The sequence below is a fragment of the Phasianus colchicus genome, chromosome 3, assembly GCF_987193195.1.
Source record: "Phasianus colchicus chromosome 3, bPhaCol1.hap1.1, whole genome shotgun sequence".
Classification (NCBI taxonomy): Eukaryota; Metazoa; Chordata; class Aves; order Galliformes; family Phasianidae; genus Phasianus; species Phasianus colchicus.
The window spans coordinates 56267167-56292462 of NC_143438.1; the positions used below are offsets into that span (position 1 = coordinate 56267167).

General features: G+C 37.7%; 1 protein-coding gene across 2 annotated transcripts in view; it reads right to left on the reverse strand.

Annotated features, from left to right (window-relative positions):
* Positions 1-349: 349 nt before the first annotated feature.
* The window catches only part of ATP6V1H (ATPase H+ transporting V1 subunit H), a 38767-nt gene continuing 13820 nt past the window's right edge, over positions 350-25296 (reverse strand). For both annotated transcript variants that reach the window (XM_031612788.2, XM_090137587.1), the window contains exons 8-14: positions 23444-23541; positions 20601-20793; positions 16856-17034; positions 15995-16120; positions 13129-13230; positions 9191-9304; positions 350-691 (exon numbers count right to left, since the gene is read on the reverse strand). In XM_031612788.2, the coding sequence (XP_031468648.1) occupies positions 631-691; positions 9191-9304; positions 13129-13230; positions 15995-16120; positions 16856-17034; positions 20601-20793; positions 23444-23541 (873 nt within the window). In that variant the 3' untranslated portion in view covers positions 350-630. The remainder of the gene's footprint in view (positions 692-9190; positions 9305-13128; positions 13231-15994; positions 16121-16855; positions 17035-20600; positions 20794-23443; positions 23542-25296) is intronic.

Genomic DNA, 25296 nt, shown 5'->3' on the forward strand with positions numbered 1-25296 from the left:
TATACAGTTCCACTAATAATTTTTACCGCGTCAGTTTTCATTAAATGAATTTCTTCCTCTTATCTCCCAGCCCATCTTGTACACTTTTGTCTCAGAAAAGGAAAAAAAACCCACTCAAAACTGCCCCCACATATTTGCATTTATTTACAATATTAACACTATTTTGAGACTCAGTATTTATTTTAGTACTGCTAATCATCAGCTTTCATGCTGTCACATTCCCTACAGAACACCAAATCAAAACTCTTAATTTCTCTGGAGATAATATAAAGAGATTTATGTTCACTTTTCCCAGAAAGTCAAAACACTGATAACCCACTCAAAGAACAGAACATTTTTTCTAGGTTAATTGACATGGAATGAAAATAATATTCTTTATTATGAGAATAAATACATAAAACAAATGCAATATATTAGCCATATTTACTCAGATATATTCAGAATATAACAAGATAGACATATTCATCAGAACTAATTGAACAAATTTTTACTAAGCCAACAACACTGGAGGAAAGCTGGAAAGCTTACACACTAGTAGAAGGCGAAGAACACGGATTTCACTATTTTCTTGATATTGAAAGACAAACACTCTAGATAGAAGCACGATCTGTAATGCAGTGATGGAAGAGTTTAGCTCCGTGCAGTGGCCGTTTGAGGTTGTTCTGACTGCAATTGCTTCCCAAGGTACTCCCTGAAACAGTAATAAAAAAGTAGTTTGAGAAACATTCTGGAAAGAATGGAGTAATATGGTAGTGGGAATTACAAAGAGAAGATGATTTTACATTTGGAGTCATTTACATTTAGAGATTGAAATACATTTCACGCTCTATATTTTAAGCTTCAAAACAAGTCTACTAATAGTAGCTTCAGTTGACTATTTAATACATGGCTACCTAAGCTTTAGGTATCTATCATCTAACCCTCTGAAAATTAGGCATGAGTTGAATGCCACCAAAACTGTCAAAAAAAAAAAAGACAAGACCCAATGTTCATGCTTAGGCCTGGCAACTGTTACAAAGCACCCACTAAGCCAACAGATTTTTCTTGCTAAATATGCATACTAAAGGTGATTGCAAAGTATTTTAAAACAATCTCTTCATGTAAACCAGCTGCATAAGTGCAAGTAATACTGGTAGAAATATTGATAATTTAACCGATAGGTGAGCAAGATCTTCACACAGCTGAAGAGACACTGTGGAGCTTCATTTTCAAGCTGGAAGAAAGAGAAGAGATCCAAGCCAGGCCTGCTGCAGACAAGCACTTCATTTAAAATGTTTTCTTCACTTTGTTTTGAAATCCATTAAATCAATTAGTTTGTATCTGTAATCTCAACAATGGAACAAACTCTGACCACTCCTCTCAGCAACAATATATAAATCCTATGGAAAACACTGAATAATTTCATTTAAGTCTTCCCATCTTTCACTGTTTAACCTACACAGGATAAGCAATAGAAGCAGTTCAGAGAACTGTTATTCAAAATCAAGTTCACAAAATATTTAAATCCAAAAGAAAAAAGATCAGTTCGTACTGAACATTCTAAAAACTACTTTTCAGTCTAATGTCTTCTTGAACTGCTATTCCCTATGCATAATAATTTCTACTGCAGAATAGAGTTTGGCAATTTTAAGACTAAATGGCTAGGAAAGCAAAATTCCAACCAAGTACAATCCTAGCTTCAAATTCAGCTAGTAATAAAAGAATAACAATTTGTATGCTTGAGCCATATATTATGATTTAGCACCTTCTCTTCAAAGTTTTATTGGGTGTATCTGCAGGATCACAGTATTCTGATTAGACTTTTTATTGTACTACGTAGTTTTCCATCCTTGAAATAGAGACTCCTGATGGCAAAGAAGGAAATCATGATAGAATGGTTCAGGTTGGAAGGGATTGCTGTACTCAAAACTTAACACTGAAGTAACTGAAATTTGACAGCCAACAAAAACTACAACCAGCAACTACAAAAGGGCTTCAAAAATCAAATTCCCATCTGCTCTCTCTTCCCCTTCCCCACCTTCCCGGTACATAACTATGTGCACATACAAGTTCTGGTACATCGTACATCTTTGCTCACACTCAAGCCCTGAAAGCAATGAGGCACAGATCACCTCACAGCACAAGCCTGACAAGTTACTTATTCTCAAAACACATATGGGCCACTTAGAACATGAATTTCCTATGAAATTATTCAGAAGCATAAAAAAATATCAATCAAGCTAACAATCCTTCACAATACAAAATGCATAGTTTATACTGTCTCAAAATTATAGTTGATGCATACTAAAGCCCAACCACAGTACACTGTATACAGCAATAAAATCTCTGCTGAAAAGGCAGAGAAGCATGGTTTAAGCATTCAGACAAATTCACCTTCCACCTGCTGTTACAAACACCAGTTAATCTTCAGGTTGATTATCATTTCTGAAATATGTTTTATTGGTTAACCTAGGAAAAGTTCTTGAATGGGCTACACCTGATAATAGGTAGACATTCAGTAAAGATTTAGGCAGCTGTGACGCTTCCCTGTGAAGCCTTAGGAGGCTGACCAGTTACTCTGCCAAGCCTTTGATCACCTCCCACTTTGAACACCCACTTTGAACACCCTCCACTAAAACTCAAGCTACTCAAACTTCAGCAGCCACCTGTTTTCCCCTGTTAAAATAAATACTAAAATACATGAAGATTCGAGGTGTTTTTTTAAGCGTTCATATTTGATCACATCATGAAATGAAACATTATTGTAAGCTTCAGTCTTCATCCAAGTTGAGCATGGGTATCCATCATCATGCTGTTACCTACAAAGCAGCTAAGATCTGTTTTATCCCACACTGTTATTCATCCAAATTTTAAAATACGGGCTGAGGTTTCAGAATTAATCTTTACACCACAGAATTGAGGTTATCAAGACACAGACAAGTTTTGGGACTTTCATACTTATTGTCTTTCACTACACAAATTTCACAAATAATAGTTTTTCCTTTCTAATCAGGCCAAGCTGATCTTTCTTAACCAATATATACTGAGTAACATGCTGAAGGTATACAGAAGTATACTTTATATACACAGTATTCCAGTTGACACAAATTCAATCAATAATTCTTCCCATTTGAAAGCCACCTTTTGTCTCGAGTAGGCATCATATTATTATAGAGAATACTTCAAGCTATTCAGAAGTAGAAAAGATTTTCTGATTACATGTACAGCACCAGTCCAGCCATTATGTAATGTTGATGTGCATTTCAAATCAATTAAAGGGATGAAAGAAAATGAAATTCTGCATACCAGTAACACTGAACATGTTTAAATAGTATGCAATGCTTTACTCTTTAACTGCTGTCCAGAAAAGGAAGGAAAATTACCATACCCCTACTGGTGCTTCTTCAAGATAGTATCCAGAAAATTCTGTGCTCGTAGGAAAAGGCACAGGGATTTGATCCAACATGTACGCCATCAAATTCACTAAGTACAGGGTAAGGGGATAACTGAACTCAGACAAGATCCTATTTCAAAGTTTTACACTAATTTTCAGATTTAGTAAAGGATTTGTCAACAACAACCCATGATAGATGGAAAACTTTTAGGGTAAATAACATCTGATTTCTAGAGGTCATGCGCTAAAGAAATAAGCTTTGTAGTTCAATGGGTACTTCTTGTAGAGTTATACTTCTAGTTCTAGTCTAGTTAGATCTACCTTTTCCTAAGGAACAAAATGACACAATGGAAAACCTGAAGACTCTTTGTTTCAGCAGGCACAGAAAAAGAAGTAAATGAAATATAGCAAAAATGAAGGCTGTATGGATGACAGCCTTCCTTATGATGTGAAATTCAAGATTAACATGCATTTTCAGACTGTACTGAATTATTTCAAGAGCATTGCAGGAAGCTCACTTTGACTCAGCAGTTACCTTTCAGAGAAGTTTTTCCTGTTTTTCAGAAGAAAGGTGCCAGAGTTTCACAACTTACATACAGGCTACAATGAAGCAGAATATCAATGAGCCTCTATTACTCAAACATTTTTAGACTTCCTGAGGAATTCAATTCAACAATATTCCTTGCTATTAGGGAAACAAGATAAAGTCATTTTTCATTTATATGATTTGTTATGAGCTAACTCACTCAGAGACATTTGGTGAATTAAAAAGAACTAGACTAAATCATGCAATTAGGTTCAGAAGTGGTTTTATATTGTGGTTCACTTGGCATAATGAATTATGAGCAAAACGCTTTCAATATTTAAGAGCTTCAACCTTGTACATAACACCTCAAAACTTCCATAGATCACTTATCTGCATTTTACAATCAAAACTTATGAGAACATCACATCTTTAAATTAACACTAATCAGAAGTAAAACTATCAAATTTTTTTGGTGACATGGTTTTTCTTGTTATTCAGGATAGTGCTTGGAGTGCTTGAAACTCTAGAAATGAAGTGTGTTTTACAAATGGTGCAGATCTCACAAAAAAAAAAAATTATACAGTGTGAAATCCCAGAGAGCACAAGCACAGCACAAACTACATTCAGTATCACTCCCTGGTGATACTGAGTGAAACTGTACACGGACACATTTACATCCACATAAAAGGATGAAGCACTAATGCTACGTATCAAATGTGCCTATGATTAATTGGATTTTTGCTCAATTTGTCTCATATCTAGAAACTGTGCTCTTCAAAAAAAAAAATTTAATTAGACTTTATTTTCTCAAGTTTTTCAATTAGTCAAGTTCTAGTTTGTAAATAACAACTGAGAAGAAACAGTATTGATAACAAGGACCAAGAAACTGGATAAATGTTAGACTTAAGCCTGATGTGTTAAGCATTACATCTGCCAGTTTACTATCATTACACTCTGCACTTCTTGGTACAAGAGCCAGTAAGGTCCAGAAGCTCAGGAGATGCATAGGCTCTGGATAACATCCAACCAAATTGAAGACTAATAAGAAGTGTTGACTGTTCAATATTAACCCTAGAAAAACTGCTTCTAAATAGATCAAATCACAAATCCTAGACTGTTTGGTTGTTTTTTTTTTTGTTTTAAATGTCTCTCAGCATAACTAGTCATTTTAAAAGATGAAGAGCAAGTAATTGTGTCTGGTAAATGCTCTCTGAAAAAAACTTATTTGAAGCTTATCTGAAATCACTGCTTTGTTCAATAGGCAGTTTATTAATTCCGTTTCCAATAGATGTGCATCAATCATGCATCCTAATTCCCATTGTTAATATCCTCCAACTCACTCATACTCTGCACATTGATGCCTATTCACTGAATCACTTTTTATTCTAAAAGCCTACTCATTTGAAGGAGGTCTCTAGCTCACAGCCCACACAGGGCTGAAAGGATGCTGCAGGAATTAGGCATCACACCTGAGCCCAGAGGTAACATTTGCAATCCCTCACTAACAGTAACTCACTACTAAGACTTAAGCAGAAAGATGCAACAACACAGTCTAGCACTTTAGTCAGTGCGAGCAATAATCAAAGATGCTGCAAGTTCAATCGTTATCCTGACTCAGCCAGAGGAAAAATGAACTTGCAGCCAGATCCTCCATGGTTTTAGTACTCTAATGAAAACTGAAAACCTTTTATCTATAGAGGGTAAGCCACCATATTTTATGATACACTTCCATGAAAAAAGGAGCACAAATAATACACCTCTGCACTCAGCCAACAATAATTCCAAAAGACAGTGATTCCCTTGTCATAAGAAGCACAATCATGTTACCATAATTTGTCACCCCTCCACCTTTCCTTCTGCAGAGGTAGAGAACAGTTCAGCACAAACCTGCACAGGTTCCTTAAAACAATATACTTCAGGACTGTCATTTTAGAACTTAATATTTGATACTTGTGCAAAGACATCGCTCCAACTAGCATTAGATTACCAAAATCAGTTCACATTAATAAAATAGTCATGTTGGGCACAGCTCTCCAAATACTATCAAAGCGAAGGATGCTTCTCACATATATGCAAAAGGCACAGCAGAAAAAAAAGACAGTAAAAAAAAAAATCCTACACCACTATTTCCATCCCAAACTCCCTCATCTGCCAATAACAGGTTTTTAATCGTCATTAGTGCCAGGACTAAGATGCGCTTAGTTCAAGTGAAATTAAAGCACAGGATAAGTTACCATTCAAAGACATTAAGTGATGCTAAAAAAGATATGTTCTCTTCCCGCTTCATCAAATGCGTGATCATCTAACATGAAAATATAAATGGAATATCTCACTTAAATTACCTCACCTGAAAAAAAAAGAAAACTGTCAGCAGATGCTGCCTTGCCAAGCTAGTTTTGCCATTAAACAGAATGTCTGACAGTCTGATTTCCTCCCCATTTATCCCTGACTTAAAATGCCCTACAGAAAAGACAGCTGAGCAGCTGTAATGAACTACTCAAATTACTTAGAAATTAATTGTCTCCAAGTTGACTTAATAGCAGTCTAAGGATACAGGGCTGTTTTAAACAGATTGTCACTTCATCTGCTCCATGGCAGTCCCTCATTCTGGTTACAGAAGTTCTCTCAGTCTTATGCTCCACAGGCACAGTACTCACACCAAGCCTCAGCCTGGCAGAGAAAGCCTTTATTTGCTTATCCTCTGCTAGGCTCCAGGATGTAGGAAGAGCCTCATTGCCTCTGTCACACAGCTACAGCAGACAGTAATGCAGGGTTTCACCACACTAATTAAACTCAAACTTGCCTCTGGTGAAATAGATGGAATTCCAAAACACATGGAAGCAAGGGAAAAACACTTATTTCTCCATCTCTGAAAATCAAGGTAAGCAAAATGTTGATTTTGCCAAGTAAATTCATATTATGGCAAAACAATGCTAAACAAGTAGGCTTTCAACTGCACTATGCAGCACCTAAAGGGACTGGTTTCCTCTTCTCTCCACACAAGCTATGAAACTGAAGAAGAGCTCATACTTATCAAAAGCCAGGTCTACACAAAAACAGATTTAGCTTCTTACATGTAACTTGTGCTAAAGAAATGATACATCGCTTATCTGAAGTCCATTACAAAGGAACACTTGTGCAATTATGAGGATTGACAAGGACACTGAGTCCCAAAGACTCTCCTTCCAATAAGTATTAATGGAAAAATCCCTACAGAGGTTACTGTAGTCTGAAAAATGCACTAACTTTTTACTGACACCTCTGTAGATCTGAAACTAGATTTAATTGCAATTTCTCTCTCCATTCACAAGTCTAAAGGTTCAGAAGCTGTGAAAGAAAAGCAGGGGCTGATATGTTCACACTATAGAAAGAACCAAGACAAACCAAGAAGAGCAGATTTGATATATTTAAAATTAGTAGACATAAGCTGGAAATGAGAAAAGTCAGGCTAGGCATCCAGAAAAATGTACTGCCAGTGAGGAATATGCTAGAGAAAGGAAGATTACTATTTTTAACAGATTTTCAAGACATTAAAATACACTGCAAATAAGACCTTTCCCCTTATTTAAGAAAAATTCAGTATCTAGGCCTTTATTATGTAACAGAGAATTCATGATACCAAGAACATTTAATGTTTTGGTTTGTTTTTTTTGTGTTGTTTTGATATCACCAAACTGAGAAGCAAGGTGGAATGCAATACAAAATCCTGTCCCCTGCTTAGGTCATGCCTCACCATACATTTAGCCTCTAACTCCACACATATAGAAAATGAATATTATTTATTGAAATCTTTATCTTTCCTTGTAGGTAGAGAGCGCTCACTCTGTATAATTTAAATTTATGTTCCTCTGTTAGATAAGGCTACCATGGTATGAAAGAGGAAGCAAGACCATGTGAATGTAATAATAAGTATGCAAATTAGAAAACCAAGTACTTTAGAAAGAAAGGGGTAAAATTACCATTATTTTACAAGAAAATATGCATTGTGGGGAAGGGAATCAGGAGGCTTTTGTCACCCTTCATAGCCTGTTTTCTACAGAGAATAGATCAATTAAGAATCTGCCAGAATATGCTTGGTAAACCCTCTTCCCATATGACTTTCACACTCTTTGAACCATCACTAATCAGCCTTCTGAAAACCAAACCGTATAAGCAGCAAAAGCAAAAAAAAAAAAAAAAAAGACAGAAATTACAGGTACTTCAAAGAACCTACATTTTAGTTTTAAACATAAAAAATAGATACAGTTAGCATACCTAATCCATATGGCAGGTTATACTGAAACTATGTGAACACTTGAATTTTTCATAATGCCAGCCCTTCAGAACTTTATCTATAAAAGTCCCATTCTCTCTCTGTTGCAAAGGCAGTATGACCCACCAGCCATGTCTATGGCAGAGTTCAAGATTTTTGAAGCTTTGTTAGAGAACTAGTCAAAAAACAACAAAAGGAAAAGCCTCACTTCAAATGCTATTCTGGGCAAGTGATGAAAGAAAAAGAAGTGAGCGATTTTCAACTTCATCTAAACAAGAAACCCACAAGTTATTGCTGCTCCAGAAGACTCAGGAAAAATTTAAAGAACACTCCTCAAAATGGAAACAGGAAAATACTAGTGTAGTGTAGTGTAGTGTAGTGTGGTGGAAAAGATTAGAGCAATGAACAGTGCAAGAGACTAGTCAGACATGCAGTTTGCAAAACAACTGCTACTATAGTATTTGAAATACCAACTCGTAACTACCTCAAGCTACCATTTCATTCAGCCAAGACTATTAAGTTTGTTAGGACGTTTATACTTGTTGTTACCACTTTCATGGCTTCACAGTTTTGCAAATCTGAATTGCAGCTCATAATAAGTACTAAACAGTTCAAGTAAATGTGTTACTGCATTACTTCAGTTCCATAAGGTCAAGCTACTCAATTCAACTGCCACAATAGCATAGAGAACGTAGCTACAATCTTAAACACTAGCATTAGCACCACAGAATACCCTGAGCTGGAATGGACCCACAAAGATTGAGTCCTTTCCTTAGCTCCACATTAGATGTAGATTTTTGGGTTGTCCTATGTCAAAGAGCATCATCCCAACACTTCCTAAAATCAGGCAGCCTGGGGCTGTGACCTCCCTGGAAAGCCTGTTCCAGTGTCCAACCACACTCTACACATATTACTCTACTATTTAACGAATACAACTTTACCACATGAAAATTTGATTTTGGCTCCATACAAGCACACTAAGAAATTGGTACCCCTTTCCAGCCCAACATTTCTTACTGTTAAAAGCAGCTTTACATACCAGTTGTGAACCATCAGCTTCTGCACAGCCAGCAGCGCATTATAACGAACTTGTTGGTCTTCATGATGCATATGGTTCATTACTAGCTGTTTACCACCAAGTTGTTCAATAACTCTGAAAGAGAGAAAAGTAAGTTTTTCCCCCACATTACTTCAGCTTCTGAGTAACTAGCCTATTCAACTGTTTGATATTCAAGGCATCCAAATTTAATCAGCTATCATAGGTATTTTATTGAAGTACTTATTTCCTAGCACAATGTAGCAATCAGACAGATCAATACAATGAGAAAGGTGGGGTGACAAGAGGACCAGCACAACAGAAAGGTGCTATAAAGGAAGGGAAGCAGATTGAACCTGGAATTTTCTGATACAGGTGAGCACAGGGGAAAGCTCCACCAAGGAGGGATCTCCAGAAAAAGATCCTTCCCCAGTGGCGATCAGCCCTTAAATGGAGTCTAAGAGAGGTGCAGCCAGGCTCCACTCCTTCTGGTCACACACTTGAATTGCCTTCGTCTGTGCTCCCATGGCTGAGTCCTTTCCTCAGGTGCTCAATCAGTGGTTCAGGTCGTGACTCAGCAGTTCCCATACACACATACTTTTGCTTTTTTTAAAAAATTTATTAAAGAATTCACAACATCAGAAGTAAGTTTGCTATCCACTACCTACTTCCCTAATTTTTAACCATCAAGCAATGACCCTTTTCACAGAAAGAGTCATTTACTTCACCCAACTTGCTAAAGAACTCAATATTGCCTTGAGAAGACAGTATTTTTTATTCCATCATATGAAGTGGAAGGCTAGAGAGAACTTGAACTCTGAGTCTGTGCTATATGCAGAAGAACTCATATGAAGAAGAACTCATGAAATTTCAGGTTCTATTTAACTCCTGAAACCTTCAAAGGCTTAAGGATGATTCATTTAAGAGATGAGGAACAAAAGATCCGTAAGGCATCTGAATTCTTCTTCTAAACCAATGAAGAGCATCCCTTCTCAGAGCAAGTCATGCAAGAGAAAAAAAAAGTCTGGAACACCAGTCAAGCATGGGAGTAGTAAATAGCTGTAGATGAAAAACCATAGCCATTAAGCTTTTTAATCCTTTACTCCTATAATTTCTTACTTCATACTTAAGAATAAACCAGATTACAATTAATTTCCTTACAAGAAACATATTGAGGAATTTTACTTTGTCCTTCAAAACAGAAAATTTAATTTAGTGAGGACTGTGCTCAAAAAAACACAACAAATGATGTATTAGAAATCATAAAAAGAAATAATGCAGGTTAGAATTGAAGACACTTGTTACTCAACAGCAATCATTTCCTTTAAATGACAATGCACTTCTGAACAGGTTTAACAGTCAAGGAGGACTGGGTATAGAAGCTTAGCAGAGGTGCAGTCCCACCAGTACTTTTCCCCAGCTAGAGGCAGAGAAAATAATAGCAATCACAGAAGGGCTTGGGTTGGAAAGGACTTTAAAAGATCATCCAGTTCCAGCCCCCCTGCCATGGGCATGGTTACCATAGCCAGATCAGGCTGTTCAGGACTCCATCCAACTTGGCCTTGAACACCACTAGGGATGAGGCACCCACAACTTCTCTAGGCAACCTGTTCCAGTGTCGTAGTAAATAATTTCTTGTAGCCCTCAACTGTGTTATTGCAGTTGTGTGATTCATCCCACTTTGTGTCCATGACAGTAATTAGTCATAGTTTTTTTGTACCACAGTTTCCAACTCCTCCTACTTATTTCCCATAGTACATGCATTGGTATAGAGGCACTTAAGCTGGGCTATCAGCTATGTTATCTTCTTGGAGGAGCCCTCCCCAGATATGAAGATTTCTCCTGCTGCTTAAGTGTCAGCATTCCCTGGCTCTACTCTGTCACTCAGAAATACATCTCCTTACCCCATCAAATCTAGCTTAAAGCTCAGCTAATCAGTTCAGACAGCCTGCTGCCCAGAAAATTCTTGTCCCTCCTGGTCTGTTGTGTTTCATCTGATGTCAACATGTCTATCAAAGATACATCCAAGATCATAGTACCAAAACCCTGAGTGCAACACCATTCATACAACCATTCATTCAGCTGGTCTATTCCTCCTTCTGCCCAGGTCCTAGTCACCAACCAGGAGAATACCACCCTAGTGACGTGCCATACCCTAGTGATGTGCCATGCCCTGTTTGCCCATCCTAATCACTCACACTTCCTACGTGAGTGATGTGTGTGTGTGGTGTGTGTGGGGGGGCTGGGGGGGGGGGGGGGGGGGGGAAGTGTTATGCCACTGTACCTGTTCCCACCTACGCCTCTTCAAAAATTGTCATAAGGACTGGGGGCTCCTGACCCAAGTTTTCTCCTTGTTCTGGGGTTTCCTCGATTTCAGGATTCCCCCTTGCACACCATGACTCCCCAGTCCACTGCAAAATACACCTGAAGCAGATGTAATTGCCTTAGATACAGATTCTGTTTGTCCATTCATTTGACTTCCTAGTTTCAGTCAGCAACTGCCCAGCCATACTAGACCAATCATAATACCACATTGGAGTGCATATGGGCAAGTTGTTTAAGGATTACAGTAACAATCTAATAGAACTGTTTCAAAGGGCAGCCTGAAGCAGAAATATTCTATTAATCCTTCAGCTTTGCTTCCTTGAAGGCAGGAGCATGAGTTTCCAGATGAGAAGATACATTGCCTCCACTTGAAATACTACTTGTCATAAATCTCTTTGGAAAACACAAGAGCTATTTGGAAAATATATAACACTGCTAAGTACAAGCAATATATTGAACACCTCTGATCTTTCTTAGTAGACCTGTAAGAGACAGTTAATTTGCTCCAATAATCTAAAAATACCTTCAGTTCAAATTGCTTACAAAATTTATCAGCCTGGAAGTCTTTCTAGAGTGAACAAGTCTTTCAAGCAAACAAAGTTACGGTCTGCTATCTTGACATTAGTAGAATCATGTTCAGCAGTACACAAAAAACATATTCATGACATTTCTAGTGAGCCTCGAAAGAGGCATCCAACCTTCCAGTTAAACTCTGTACAGAAACCAGAAACAAACTGCTTCTTTGCTGCAGAAATTGTCACATGTTCCTTTGCATGACTGACTGACAAGCATGATTCCTACAAACCAAAAGGCCCCTTTTTGCTTCTCTTTTCTTTATAGATACAGTTATTCAGCTAGTAACTTATTTGCTTATAGTTTTTAATGTAAAACAAAGGAAAATAAACGTCTGTGTATTTTGATATGTTTAAAATACCATTTTCAATTAAGATTTGTATTTGAATAGCAAAACATCAAAGAGTGATAACTGAAGCTGTACTAACACTACTGAAATTACAATACGAACTGTGACAAATTTTGTGACAAGTTTTAAACAAAAATACTTAATCATCATTGAAATATAACTATTTAACTTATAGTGGTGATAGGCTAAATGGCAAAAATGATACAGTGATTAAATTATTACTAGCCATTTTAATTTTTTCCTATGCATGTCTTCTGCTTTAGACTGAAAAAGCTACTTAAGACTGCTTTAAACATAAGTTCCTTTATGCCCTGTCCCTGGAAGTGTTCAAGGCCAGAGTGGATGGGGCCCTGGGCAGCCTCGTCTAGCATTAAATGAGGAGGTTGGTGGCCCTGCATGTGGCAGGGGGGTTGGAGATTCACAATTCTTGAGGTCCCTTCCAACCCTGGCCATTCTGCAATTCTGTGATTCCTTTCAATTATTAAGGGACACTAGAATATATTGACACAGAGATCTAGTTTGGATTTTCCAATCTGCAACACCTTCCCAGAAAATTATCCTTAACTAACACCTGTGAACCCTAGGTAGCATATTTTAATATAAGAGAAAAAGAAATGCAGTCAAGTATATACTGTGGCCCAGTGTCAAGAAACACGCTGCCAAATACACCAATGCATACTAGCATTTTTCTTACCGTTTCCCACGGGGATAGTGCCGCACATATTCTCCCACATCATGAGCAGCTACAGCAAGTACTTGCGGGTCATCAGAAACCTCCAGAAGTTTTGTCAGGATTCTAGGGAAGGATAAGAAAGAAAGAAAGTCCCAGGTTTTTGTTGGTTTTCGTTGTTGTTGTTATTTTGTGTGTTTGTATAGCTTTCCTTGGTTTTTATTTTTGTTATGTTATCAGCTTAGAGGTTGCAACCACAGTCATTCTAAAAGTCATACAAACAGCAATTCTTTTTTTCCAAGTATGCAGCTGCATTTAAAACAAAGATGACTCTGCCTTCATTAATGAAATTACTGAAAGCATTTGCTCAATTCCATCTAGAAAGCCACACCTACAAACAAATACCTATAGCAATATTTACAAATGCCTCCATATTTGTGTATGCTGTGCTCAAGACCATAAGTTTAGAATTCCAGGTAATCTGTACTTAACAAATGTATAGACTAGGATAGAGGTAGGACTCAAAAACAAAGCACACAAGGCAGCCATTGCTGCTTCTGTTACTTGGTAGACTCCAGTCATGCCTGCATGCTGTTCCCTAGCTCCTGCACTCAAGATCCTGCACTATGGATTTAGGAACGTACAAGAGTCCATTGCTAGTGACAAACCAAAGGGCTGCATCAAGAATGCTGTCGGTCAGCCTTTCCCCACCTCTGTTCCTCCCTTCACCTTACAGCAGCAGCCTTCTTCAACTCAGCACAGAAATTTACACAGAATACTGTCATGCAATAGTATTTAAAAATTAAAAGGCATCCCAGCGGTTGAGAGGAAAGCAGCCTACAATAACAGTTGTGCAGCCTATACGGTTGTGAACTCCCAGTTCAAGATCAACAAATTTATCTCAAGAACATTCATTACTTAGTGAACTGCTGTGGTCTAAAAAGTAGTTCTGGTCCAATAGAGACTGTGAAGATACAAATAATACTTCGTAATCAACTCCCTTTTCATACATCAGCTATTTTGTTCATACGAACAGAAACGCATGGCCAAAAGAATTAAGAAACAAATTTCTCAACTTAATCTATTGTTTTCATTTGCTAAGAGGTAGCTCAATTGTTTTTAGTGGTGGATAGCCAGCAATACTGTTCACTGCCCTGTAATGAGAAGGAGAGGAAAAAAAAGACACAGATATGAAGGCTAGGCAATGATAATAAGTTTTAAAATGTTAAACATGCAGAAGATTGGAAAATTAGACTCATCTATGCTTAATGAGATGACAAATGTGTTAATAACTTTCCGTAATTAGAACAAGTTGAAATAAAAAAATTCAATTGGAATAATTTTATCTTTTTTTCTTTAAATACTACAGACACTTCCTAAAGACTAAAAAGTGACAGATGAAGAACTTTGTCCAAATTGTTTACTCTTAAAGTACAAGATGAATGAGCAGAAGCTTGAAGTATTACACTAATCAAAGTATTACACTAATCAAAAGATGGTAAAGGATCTATACAAAATTGTTAAGCAAAAAAGTCCATCACTTGCATTAGAAGACAATTGTGATGGAAGGCAGAAAAAACAGTAATTAAGGTATATTAGAGCTAGAAGACAAGCAGAATGACAGATACAGGAAAATAAAATGATGAGGTTTAAAGTGAAGAAAGGGTTATCTGTCAAATTTGTCAAACACACAAGAAATTCTTAGGTACAAGAATCTCTTTGCCATGCGTTTTGTGGGGCGTTGTTGAGGTTATTTTTTGGTTTGGTTTTAAGGAACTACTATAGATCATTGTCTTTGTGGCAGTACAAGCACAACAGATTTGCCAAGCTGTCCCAAAACTTGGAGAGAAAAACACAGCAAAAGTCGCTACAGGAAAAACACTGCAGTCGCTACAGGAAATTAGTCTCAACATCTTCACATTGTAGCTGGCAGCATCTAATTGTGTGTGTGTGTGTGTGTGTGTGTGTATGTGTGTGTGTGTGTAAAATACTAAGCATCTAGGAATGTGCTTATCAGAGGAGCTTATCAGACTAATTTCAGGACAGACTAAAGTGCATCTAAATCCAGCTTACTTCATCGTGCCTTCCAACGTAACATACACTTCACTTGATCTCCTGCTTTCTATTAGGTCCTGCCCTTACTAGTAAATACTAAATAGGAAGAACACCACATATTATCAGTTAATGACAACACAATTAGATAACCAACAACTCCCATAGCAATTTAAAACCCAGATTTCTTTCGAGTGCACACTTCCAGAAGTCAGCAATTACTTGCCTCCAACAGGAAAGATAAGCTTAAGATTCAACTTTATCTAACAATTTTCTATAAGACCGACTCAAGAAATAACCTGGAATGTAATCGTAGAATTAATAAGGTTGGAAAAGACCACTGAGATCATCTAGTTCAACCATCAACCCATTAGCACTATGCCCACTAATCAAGTATATCATACAATAAGTTTAATTTTCCATGAAACAATATCACAGCTTCGAACATCCAGTTATTAAGTGAAGTGTTCACTCCAACCAGTGAGACAACATGCAACAGAAAATTAAGGTATATAGCTGCTTTCCAAATGAAAGAATTACAAGATTCAACTGTACGCGTTCAAATTTAAGAGAAAATATTTCTAGCTTAACTATTATCAAAATATTTTGATCAGTAAAAACAAATAAACAATTCAGCATTTGAAGATAAGTTTTTAAAAGTACCATACATTATAAATATTAAAAAAAAGGACTAAAAATGACCATCCATTCCAACAACAGCAGGATGCTCTGACTTGCACATTCTGGAACTCAACATTCACGTGTTGAAATAAAGTGGATAAAAGTTCACTTAACTACTGAATTAAAGAATTACATGATTCAAGAACTGAAAACTTACTTGAGTAGTTCATAATTCTTCTCATTTAATCTTACAGCATTCTCCCGCCAGAACTTCTCAGACTTATGTACAGGACTCCACTCCAGCCTTCCTGACTTGAGCTCAGAACTGTACTCATCGAAGGAGCTGCAGCACAAAAGACCCAAATGAAATATTGGCTATGCTTCCATGGAGTCTGAATTGGGCACCAAAGCCCACCTCCTGAAAGCTGAAGCACAATTTGTTATAAGACATTTGACTCAGAGTTAAGCACTGCCACAAAAAAAAAAAAAAAGCATGAAATGTGAGAAAAAAATTGTCTTCAAACACACCCATCCACCCATCTCAAAGCAGGATTCCTGGAGTGGAGAAAAAAAAAAAATCTCACAACCCTATGCTTTTTGGGAATTCTTATATTTTGCATGAATTCTACATTTAATTTCTCCAATCAAGGATCCCCATCTTTGCCTTTCATATAATAAAGCCTTTGACATGAACTGCAGTACAGTTCAATTGATACAAAGGAACAAGAACTACATCAGCACTATCAAAATCTTGAGTTAATGTAGATAGCAAAACATATGCTAGTTAAGCAGTCTTTAGCATAAACTGGGAACTCCTATAAACTCCTCATGGAGCTGTTTGCAAGGTTTACCAGTTATGAAGATTACATATCCAGAAGTGAAGATTGTGTTCAGCCAATAAATACTTATTTGAAAAGGAAACTTATGTAACTAGAACCTCTGTACATACCTTATCAGCCATCATTTAAGAGCTGTAATTACCATGTATTGCTATACAGCTTTAAAAAAGAAAATAAAGGTTTTTAACCAACATTTGTTGGACTGTGCTTTTGAAAAATGTTCATCCTTAAAAACATACCTAAGGTCCTGCACACTCTCACCAAGCTTGTCCAGCAGAAACTTGATATCTTCACTTATGTCTTCATCATCGTATTTCTGTTGATCCAGGTTCTCCAGCTGCTTTAAAACTTTACACTGAATCATGGCAAGAGCATACTCTTGGCGAGTTTCTCTCTCGGTAGATTTCTCCAGCAAGTTCTAGAGAAATAAAATGTTGATTTTTATTTCTTGTTTTTAAGAATAGACTATTTTGGAAGAAATTCTTACTGGCATATTTTTATAAGCGACTATTAGGCAGGAATGAGCACTTTCTGAAATACTGTCTCCAAAGTAGTACAACTACCAAATAATAGCTGCTCTACATCTATATTTAGCAGTGCAGACTGCCTAGGAGCAACCATACTATGTAGTATTCATATTTGTTACTATTGCAAATCAAGAGGAATGTATATAAATAAATAAAAATAAAATCAGGGCTCTTGCTTGCAAGGTAAAAGTAACGCAAACATGCATGCTGAACAGCACAAACACTGCATTCAATTTTGGGTCACTTTGACCCCTCTCCTTCTAGATGGTATCCTACCTTAAATGTAGAGAAGCATTAATTTACCTGCTTTCATCATTTTCTATGTCAAATAGGACCAACTAGAAGACTAGTCAAAGAAAAAGGGAAAGGACACAACAAAATATCCCAAATCCTGGAGCCTCTACCGTAAACAACTGCTTTCATCTGCGGTTATAATTTTAGCTTTCCATATAGCAACAGTATAAAGCAATAAAGCCTTCAAAAAACTGTAGCCATGTAACTCAAGAGCTAGTATCTAGATTAGATAGCTTCTTTCGAATTTGGGAACATTCCAACTAGCTAGTTTTATACAAAGATGAGCTTATTGCTGGAATTACCACCACAGAATGTAATAGTCAAGTTCCAATGTTATTTATTCATTACATTTCCAGCCAACCAGCTTCAGATTCTATTGTCCTGAGTCAGCCACCTACAGTTTCTGGTACAACATGAAGTCCATAGAAAAAAAATAAGTCCTTATGTAAAGGACATGTGTTCATATAAGTAAGTCTTAATATCAACCTGAAATAAGTCATGCAATCACACAGAAGGAATTGGACCGCTCTCCTGTTCATGTCACAGAACCTCTACACTTACATTATTACTAAATAAGAGAGAACACTGCAAATGGATGTTAAAAAATTCCTATTTAAAGTAAGTCAAATTACAGCTTTTAAAGTGAATTCCATGCAGCCATTAATGCAGGAAAAAAAAACACATTTCTATTTCAGTAAGTGAAGATAATTTACAGAAAAAAATGTTGAATTACCTACTTAGACTCAGATTGTAAGTGCTGACAAAAGAACAAATAACAGATCTTAAAAGATTACAAATCCTAAGAAGTGGATCCTAAAAGAACAGGTAGGAAGAAGTGTCCCAAAAAAACTCCTAGTTATTTATGAGACAGGCCTACATAGAAAACTACTCAAAATAGTACGACAAAGTCATACCAAAGAGAGGTTTACAAGCTTTTCATAGTGAATTTAAGTTAATCTGGAGTAACTAAGCAGTGAGGGAGAAAGGATGACCCAGGGAATTACACACCAGTGAGCATCACCTCCGTGCCAGGAAAGATCATGGAGTAGATCCTCCCAGTTACCACATTAAAGCACATATGAGACGAAGAGGTGATCGGAGACAGACAGCATGGCTTCACCGAGGGCAGATCTTGCCTGACCAATCTGGTGGCTTTCTATGATGGAGCAACAGCACCAGTGGACAGAGGAATGGTAACGGATGTCATCTACTGTTGATATGGTCCCTCACCACAACCTTCTCTCTAAATTGGAGAGGTATGGATCTGAAATACGGACTGTTTATGAATTAACAACTAGTCGACTGGTCATAACCAAAGGCTTGTGATCATTGTTTCTGTCTCAGTGGAGGCTGGTCACAGATGGTGTCTCCCAAGAGTCAGTCTTGGGACCAGTGCTCTTTAGCACCTTTATCAGTGACACAGACAATAGAATAGAGTATGCCCTCAGCAAGTTTGAGGATGACACCAAGCTAAGCAGTGCAGTCAATACACTGGAGGGAAGGGAAGCCATCCAGAAAGCTGGACTGGCTGGAGAAGTGGGCCCGTGAAAACCTAATGAGGTTCAACAAGGCCAAGGGCAGGGTGCTGCACTTGGGTCTGGGCAATCCCAGGTGTTAATACAGACTAGAAGAACAACCTCTTGAGAGCAGCCCCGCAAAGAAGGACTTGGGGGGTCCTGGACATGAGCCAGCAGTGTGCACTTGCAGCCCGGAAGCCCAACTGCGTTCTGGGCTGCATTAAAAGACGAGTGGCCAGCAGGAAGAGGGAGGTGATTGTCCCCCTCTACTCAGCTCTTGTGAGGCCCTATCTGAAGTCCTGCATTCAGGCCTGGGGTCTCCAGCTCAACAAGAACATGGAGCTCTCGGAACCAGTCCCGAGGAGGGCCACTAAGATGATCAGAGAGCTGGAGTCTCTCTCCTGTGAGGAAAAGTTGACGGAATTGGGCTTGTTTAGCTTGAAAAGAAGGCTCTGGGGAGACCTTATTGTGGCCTTCCAGTACTTGAAGGAAGCATATAAACAGGAAGGAAATGACTGTTTACAAGGGAGGACAGTGATAGGACAAGGGGGAATGGTTTTAAACTGAGACAAGGGAAGTTAGGTAAGATATTAGGAGGAAGTTTTTCGCACAGAGAATAGTGACGCACTGGAACAGGTTGCCCAAGGGGGTTGTGGATGCCCCATCCCTGGAAATATTCAAGGCCAGGCTGGATGTGGCTCTGGGCAGCTTGGTCAAGTGGTTGGCAACCCTGCACACAATAGGGGTGTTGAAACTAGATTATCATTATGGTCCTTTTCAGTGCAGGCCATTTTGTCATCATGAAGTTACTGTTGCACAGCAAGTCAGTAAGCAACAAAGATCTCTCCCCATCCAAATTTGCTGTCAACACCTACTACTGTAACTCAACTAGCATCCAGAGAAATTAACAGTATCCAAGATCTACACCTCCAACTCTGGGCACAAGGATTAAAAGTTTTTATAAGTAGTCTAGTATCACACACAATACACTTGAGAAATGTGTACTAAGACTGTGCATGTATACATGGTTTTAACAACTATAAACACAAACTTGTATTCTCACAATGAAAACATTAAGCCTCAATGTTTAGTTACTACACATTAACTTAAACAAGACCTGAGAACTTCAGGTAGTGTAGACACAACTAAGGACTCTTAAACAGATACCTTCATCCATATGAACAGAATGACCATGAAAAGGTTTTTGGACTAATAGATAAAATCCAAGTCAGTCAGTCAAAGAGATATCTGGATAAAATAATATCTCAATTTGTTATATTTTCAGTATTTTCATTACATTTAATTCTAGTTGATCCATAAGGCAAAATGTACTGTTACTAAACTCCAACCTTTTAGACAAGCAATAGAAGATAAAACCTTGAACTAAAGATAGCAAACTACTAATGCCTACACTAACAGGATTTTCGTCAACTTTGTTTTAAGACGACACTGAATAGTAAACATCTATTACCTGTAATAGTAGATCTACTACCTGAAGCAAAGCTCAACTCACATAAAAAGAGGGATAATTAAGCACTCAGTCCAAGACACCTGATAATGCCTAACAAAAACAGCTGCGCATCAGCAGCCTCTGAGATCTAATCAACTGAGGGATGAATACAAAGCAATTGCAGTTCACCACTCACCCGAAATGCTGCAAGGATGATTCTAGTTACTTTCTCTTTGACTGATTCCTGAAGAATATCTGACAGCACAGGAACAATATTATACCGACGTAGGTATTCACACATTTGAGGGCTAAATGCCAGCAGCCACACACAGAAAATCATCTGATACTGAAGCTGGAAGCCACACTTGTTGCTCAAGACGCCCATGATACTGAAAAATCAACAGCATACATTTGATCTTTAAATAATGATTACATACACTGAGCTTTTATATCCAGAGACATGTAATGTTTTACAAGAACTTTTTGGAAAGAGCTGAGTATACACTTCACAGCATCCTGCACCGTTATTTAACACTGTAAAAGCAGCTTGCTCAGAAACCCCTCTTTTGAAAATATAATTATTTCTTCCTCTACCATAAAGAAGCTCTTCCAATGTGAACTACTGTGGAACTGCATTTATCTTAAGTTCACTGCAATTCTTTTACCAGTAGTAAGTTTAGAGCATCAGTTGTGATTCTAGGAGAAACAGAGCTGCTTTTTCCAGAGTTAAGAAAGAGAAATATAAAGGCAGAACAAAATCTACATAGATTCTATTTGTTCCCATAACCGTATTTATCCATGTGAGCACCTGAAATGAGCTTAAGTTAACTAGTGACTGTATGTGAGTTTTCAGGAGATATTTTACAGATATACATATATGAGATGGGATACATATACAGAGTAGAACTGGAGAAGAAAAACTATCACAAGACTTACAAGAAAAAGAAGTTCTGCAGAAATTTTGTTCAGCTGAGCTTTTAAAATAAGCAGTTTACAAGTTGTTGTGGTTTAACCCAGCAGGCAGTCATTCACTCACTCCCCTCCCCCCCCAGTGGGATTAAGTAATAAGGTAAAACTCACAGGCTGACATGAAGACAGTTTAGTAGTACAGAAAGTGAAGGAAAAATAATTATAATAGATAAAAGTACATAAAAAGCAAGTAGCGTACAATGTGATTGCTCAGAATCCTCTGACTGATGCCCAGTCAGTCCTCAAGCATCAGCAGCTCCCCCAGCCAGCCCTCTTAGTTTTACTCTTTAGCATGATGCCTTTTGGTCTGGGATATATCCTTTTGGGTAGTTTGGCTTAACTGGCTCATTCTGATCCCTCTCAGCTCCTCACTGGCAGGGCAGCATGAGAGGCAGGAAAATATGACTTAGTGCAAGCATTGCTCAGCAAAAGCTAAAATATTTGTGTTATCAGCATAACTCCTATCCCAAATCCAAAACAATGAACTATACCAAATAGTAGGAATAATTTTAACTCCCTCCCAGTTAAAACTAGGATACAAGCCAATTCCAAATAAAGGCTAATCAAGTTAAAAAGTATATATGCACAAGACTGTCATCAAAATTGAGACATTCCAATTTGTTGAAATTTATTGTAACACTTATTGTAACACTTAAAAAGTTTATTACTGTACCAGTTTCTTAGAGAAAAAGTTTGTTTCAATGGAACTATCTTGACACACACAAGCATCCTTTGAACTTTCATTTTAGAATAGCTCAGTTGCAAAGTAGCTACAAAGCCATCTAGTTCAGCTGTCTGACCTTGAAGGTTAATCAAAAATTAAAGCACATCATTAAGGGCATTGTCCAAATGCCTCTGGAATTCTGACAGACATGGGGCGTCAACCACCCCATAGGAAGACTGTTCCCATGTTTCACCATCCTCATAGCACAGAAACATTTCTTAATGCCCAGTCTGATCCCCCCCGGTGCAGCCTTGTGCCATTCCCATGCTGACACCGGTTTCCAGGAGCAGAGCCTGGCACCTCCCTCTGCTTCCCCTCCCTTGGAAACTGCAGAGAGCAGTGAGGTCACCTCTTGGCCTCCTCCTCTACAGCCTGGACAGCACAATGTCCTCAGCCTCTCCTCTCACAGAATACACCCTCCAGCCCTGTCACTAGCATTGGTGCCTTCTTCTGGATGCTTTCATGGACATTAACATCCTTACTATACTGTGGAACCAAGAACTACAAACAGTATTTAAGGCGAGGATGTACCAGCACTAAACACAGTGGGAAAATCACCTCTTTTGACCAGCTGGTTGAGCTTTACTGAACCCCAAAATGCTGTTTGCCCTCCTATCTGCCTGGGAACACTGCTGGTTCATGCTGAGCTGCTGTCAGCCAGCACCTCCAGGTCCCTTTGCACTGAGCTACTCTCCAGCCACATGCGTCCCAGCCCATGCCTGTGTCCGGCATTATTCCATCTCAGGTGCAGAGCCCTTGAGATATTCCTCATTTCACCTGCTACTTTGAATATTCTCTAATTCAGCGTACAAGGTTATTTTTTCTTAAAACATAAATTGTACAGCCACTATCTCCAACAGACATAAAAGTTGTGTAGGCAACTTTAAAAGATGAGTGACATCTTAGCCCCATGCAGATCTTTATGAAGAGAATTTGTATTCAAAGATCTAGCTGAAGCCATGTTAATTATTTTCTCCTTTCACTAATATTTTGAGATCAAACCACTCCAAGAACAGCAAAAATGAGCAGAAATTCACTTCTTCAGTCCTTGTTCTATCAAGTAAAAAACAAAGAACCAAAGTTGAAAGCAAACAGCTATAATCTGCTTTAGATACTGATCTGAACAGTTCTTCGTGAAAAGTAAAATAGCATCAAGGACTCACATTAGTACCTATGTCTACAAGTTTCATTACTGTCAAACAGTAAAATGAATGGTCATTTTCAAATAAATTTTGTACGCAAAAAGAGGAGCTGTCTTTTGTATGAGTTTCATTCCAAAATAGGTCATGGGAGAATACGCTATCATAAGGTCAAGTATATCCATATTAAGTGAAAAAAATGCTCACCAGTTTACCCCATCTGCTTCTACCCAGGCAAAGCGATATTCATTAACTCTAAGCATCAGTTGCAGGCATCCAGCAACACACTGTACATACTGGGAACTCTAGGGGAAAAGAAGAGCACATCACTTCTTATAGGAAAGGCTAAGTGTTAAAGCTTAGTTTTTCAAACCAGGCTCTGCTAGCATACATCAATGCACTTTTCTTCAGCAACATTTCAAAGTTAAGATGACTCACTCTTACAATATTTCACAAGCTTCTATTTAAAAATAAAATAAAATGAAAACAAAAGTTAAGGAGCAAAAAACAGAAAAGACTTTTGAGCAGGAAAAAAAAGTGTTATGCAAGCAATACCATTTTATCTCTTTATTACAGAAAGAGATTGTAATAGCCCATCTGAACACGCGTTCCTTTAGCACGTGCGTAAGCAATGTTCTGTTTGACTATAGTGCCAAAGCCATTTGATCCACAGAATCAATTGCTAGTCTATTGAGTAAACTGTGGAAAACAACAAACTTTTTAATCAAGTCTGGTTAAGTCTGCTGGAGGTCTTTGTAGCCAAGCGAATCCAGATTGGTTTCTTTCCACATTCAGTTCCTAACCACATTCATCATAATGAGATGTATATTGATACAGATAAATACCATTAGGAAGATGAGTATGCAAAATCATTGTCGAACTTCAGCCTTACATTTTAATTTTTTCTCTATTTGTTAAAATATTAGCACATTCTACTGCTCTAAGAAAAGTAAACAAGACTAAAACTCTCCCATCAGGAAAAGACTGAGAGATGCATCACTGAACTCTACTTTCAACAAGGTTCCTATACAAACTATCACAGACCAAATGTTTAAACTAAAAGCATGCATTTTTTGTGCGGTAAGATAAGATCAACTGAAGTTCAGAAATGGGTTTTGGTCAACATAAAGGCGGCTCCCAAGGTATAGAATTGGCATTTTAATCTCTCTGTGCTCAGGTTCTGGTATTATCTTCACTAATATTCAGACATGCTACAAATAAACTATTTTTTCCTATAAGACCCCTTCTTTACTAAGTGTCTTCAAAGCCTCAGGGTAGATCAGTTACACAATAGAAGGTCAAACCTTTCCAATGTTTACTGGAGAAAAAAAACTAGGCAATCCCACATGAAAAGAAAAGAAACAATAAAGAGAACTTGACATCTGATGAGTATCACAGAATGAGTTCATCCTTATCAAAATCTTAGTGTAAAAACTGAGTCTGGACATCTAGATTAAAAAAAAACATTTCACTGGATTGGTAGGTATTCACTCATGTAAATAAAGCAACTATAAACACACAAACATTCTGTCCCCCTGAAATAATCTATTAATTTATTTGCATTACCAGCCTACGTATTACCAAACTTTTTAAGGTGATTATCATAAAAGCATACTCTTCCAACACTATTATAATTGAAATTTCACAATAAATCCCAGACAGCATTCCTTATCTAAAATATTACAACAGCATCCCTAATTTACTTAGAAATAAATTTGAACCTGCTTGAAAATCTTGCATAAGCTATATCTGAAATCAGAAACACTGTAATAAAGTCAACAGCAAATTTGTCCAACTTAATTAACCTAAGGGTTCTGCTGCTTTGAGACCTTACAGTGGTACATCTATTCAGTGCCAGAACACAACCAATATAGATTCCTAGCCAAGGAAATAGCTTACATTTCTATAATGAATGGTATGGCATGCAATAGAGCTATTTACTGTCATACAGCCACATGACAGAAACTAACACAGCTTAGCAGCATGGAACATGGAGCTACACACAAACACTGACATCCCTCAACTTCCATGCTCAGGCTGTAATTTCCCCCCCACCCATG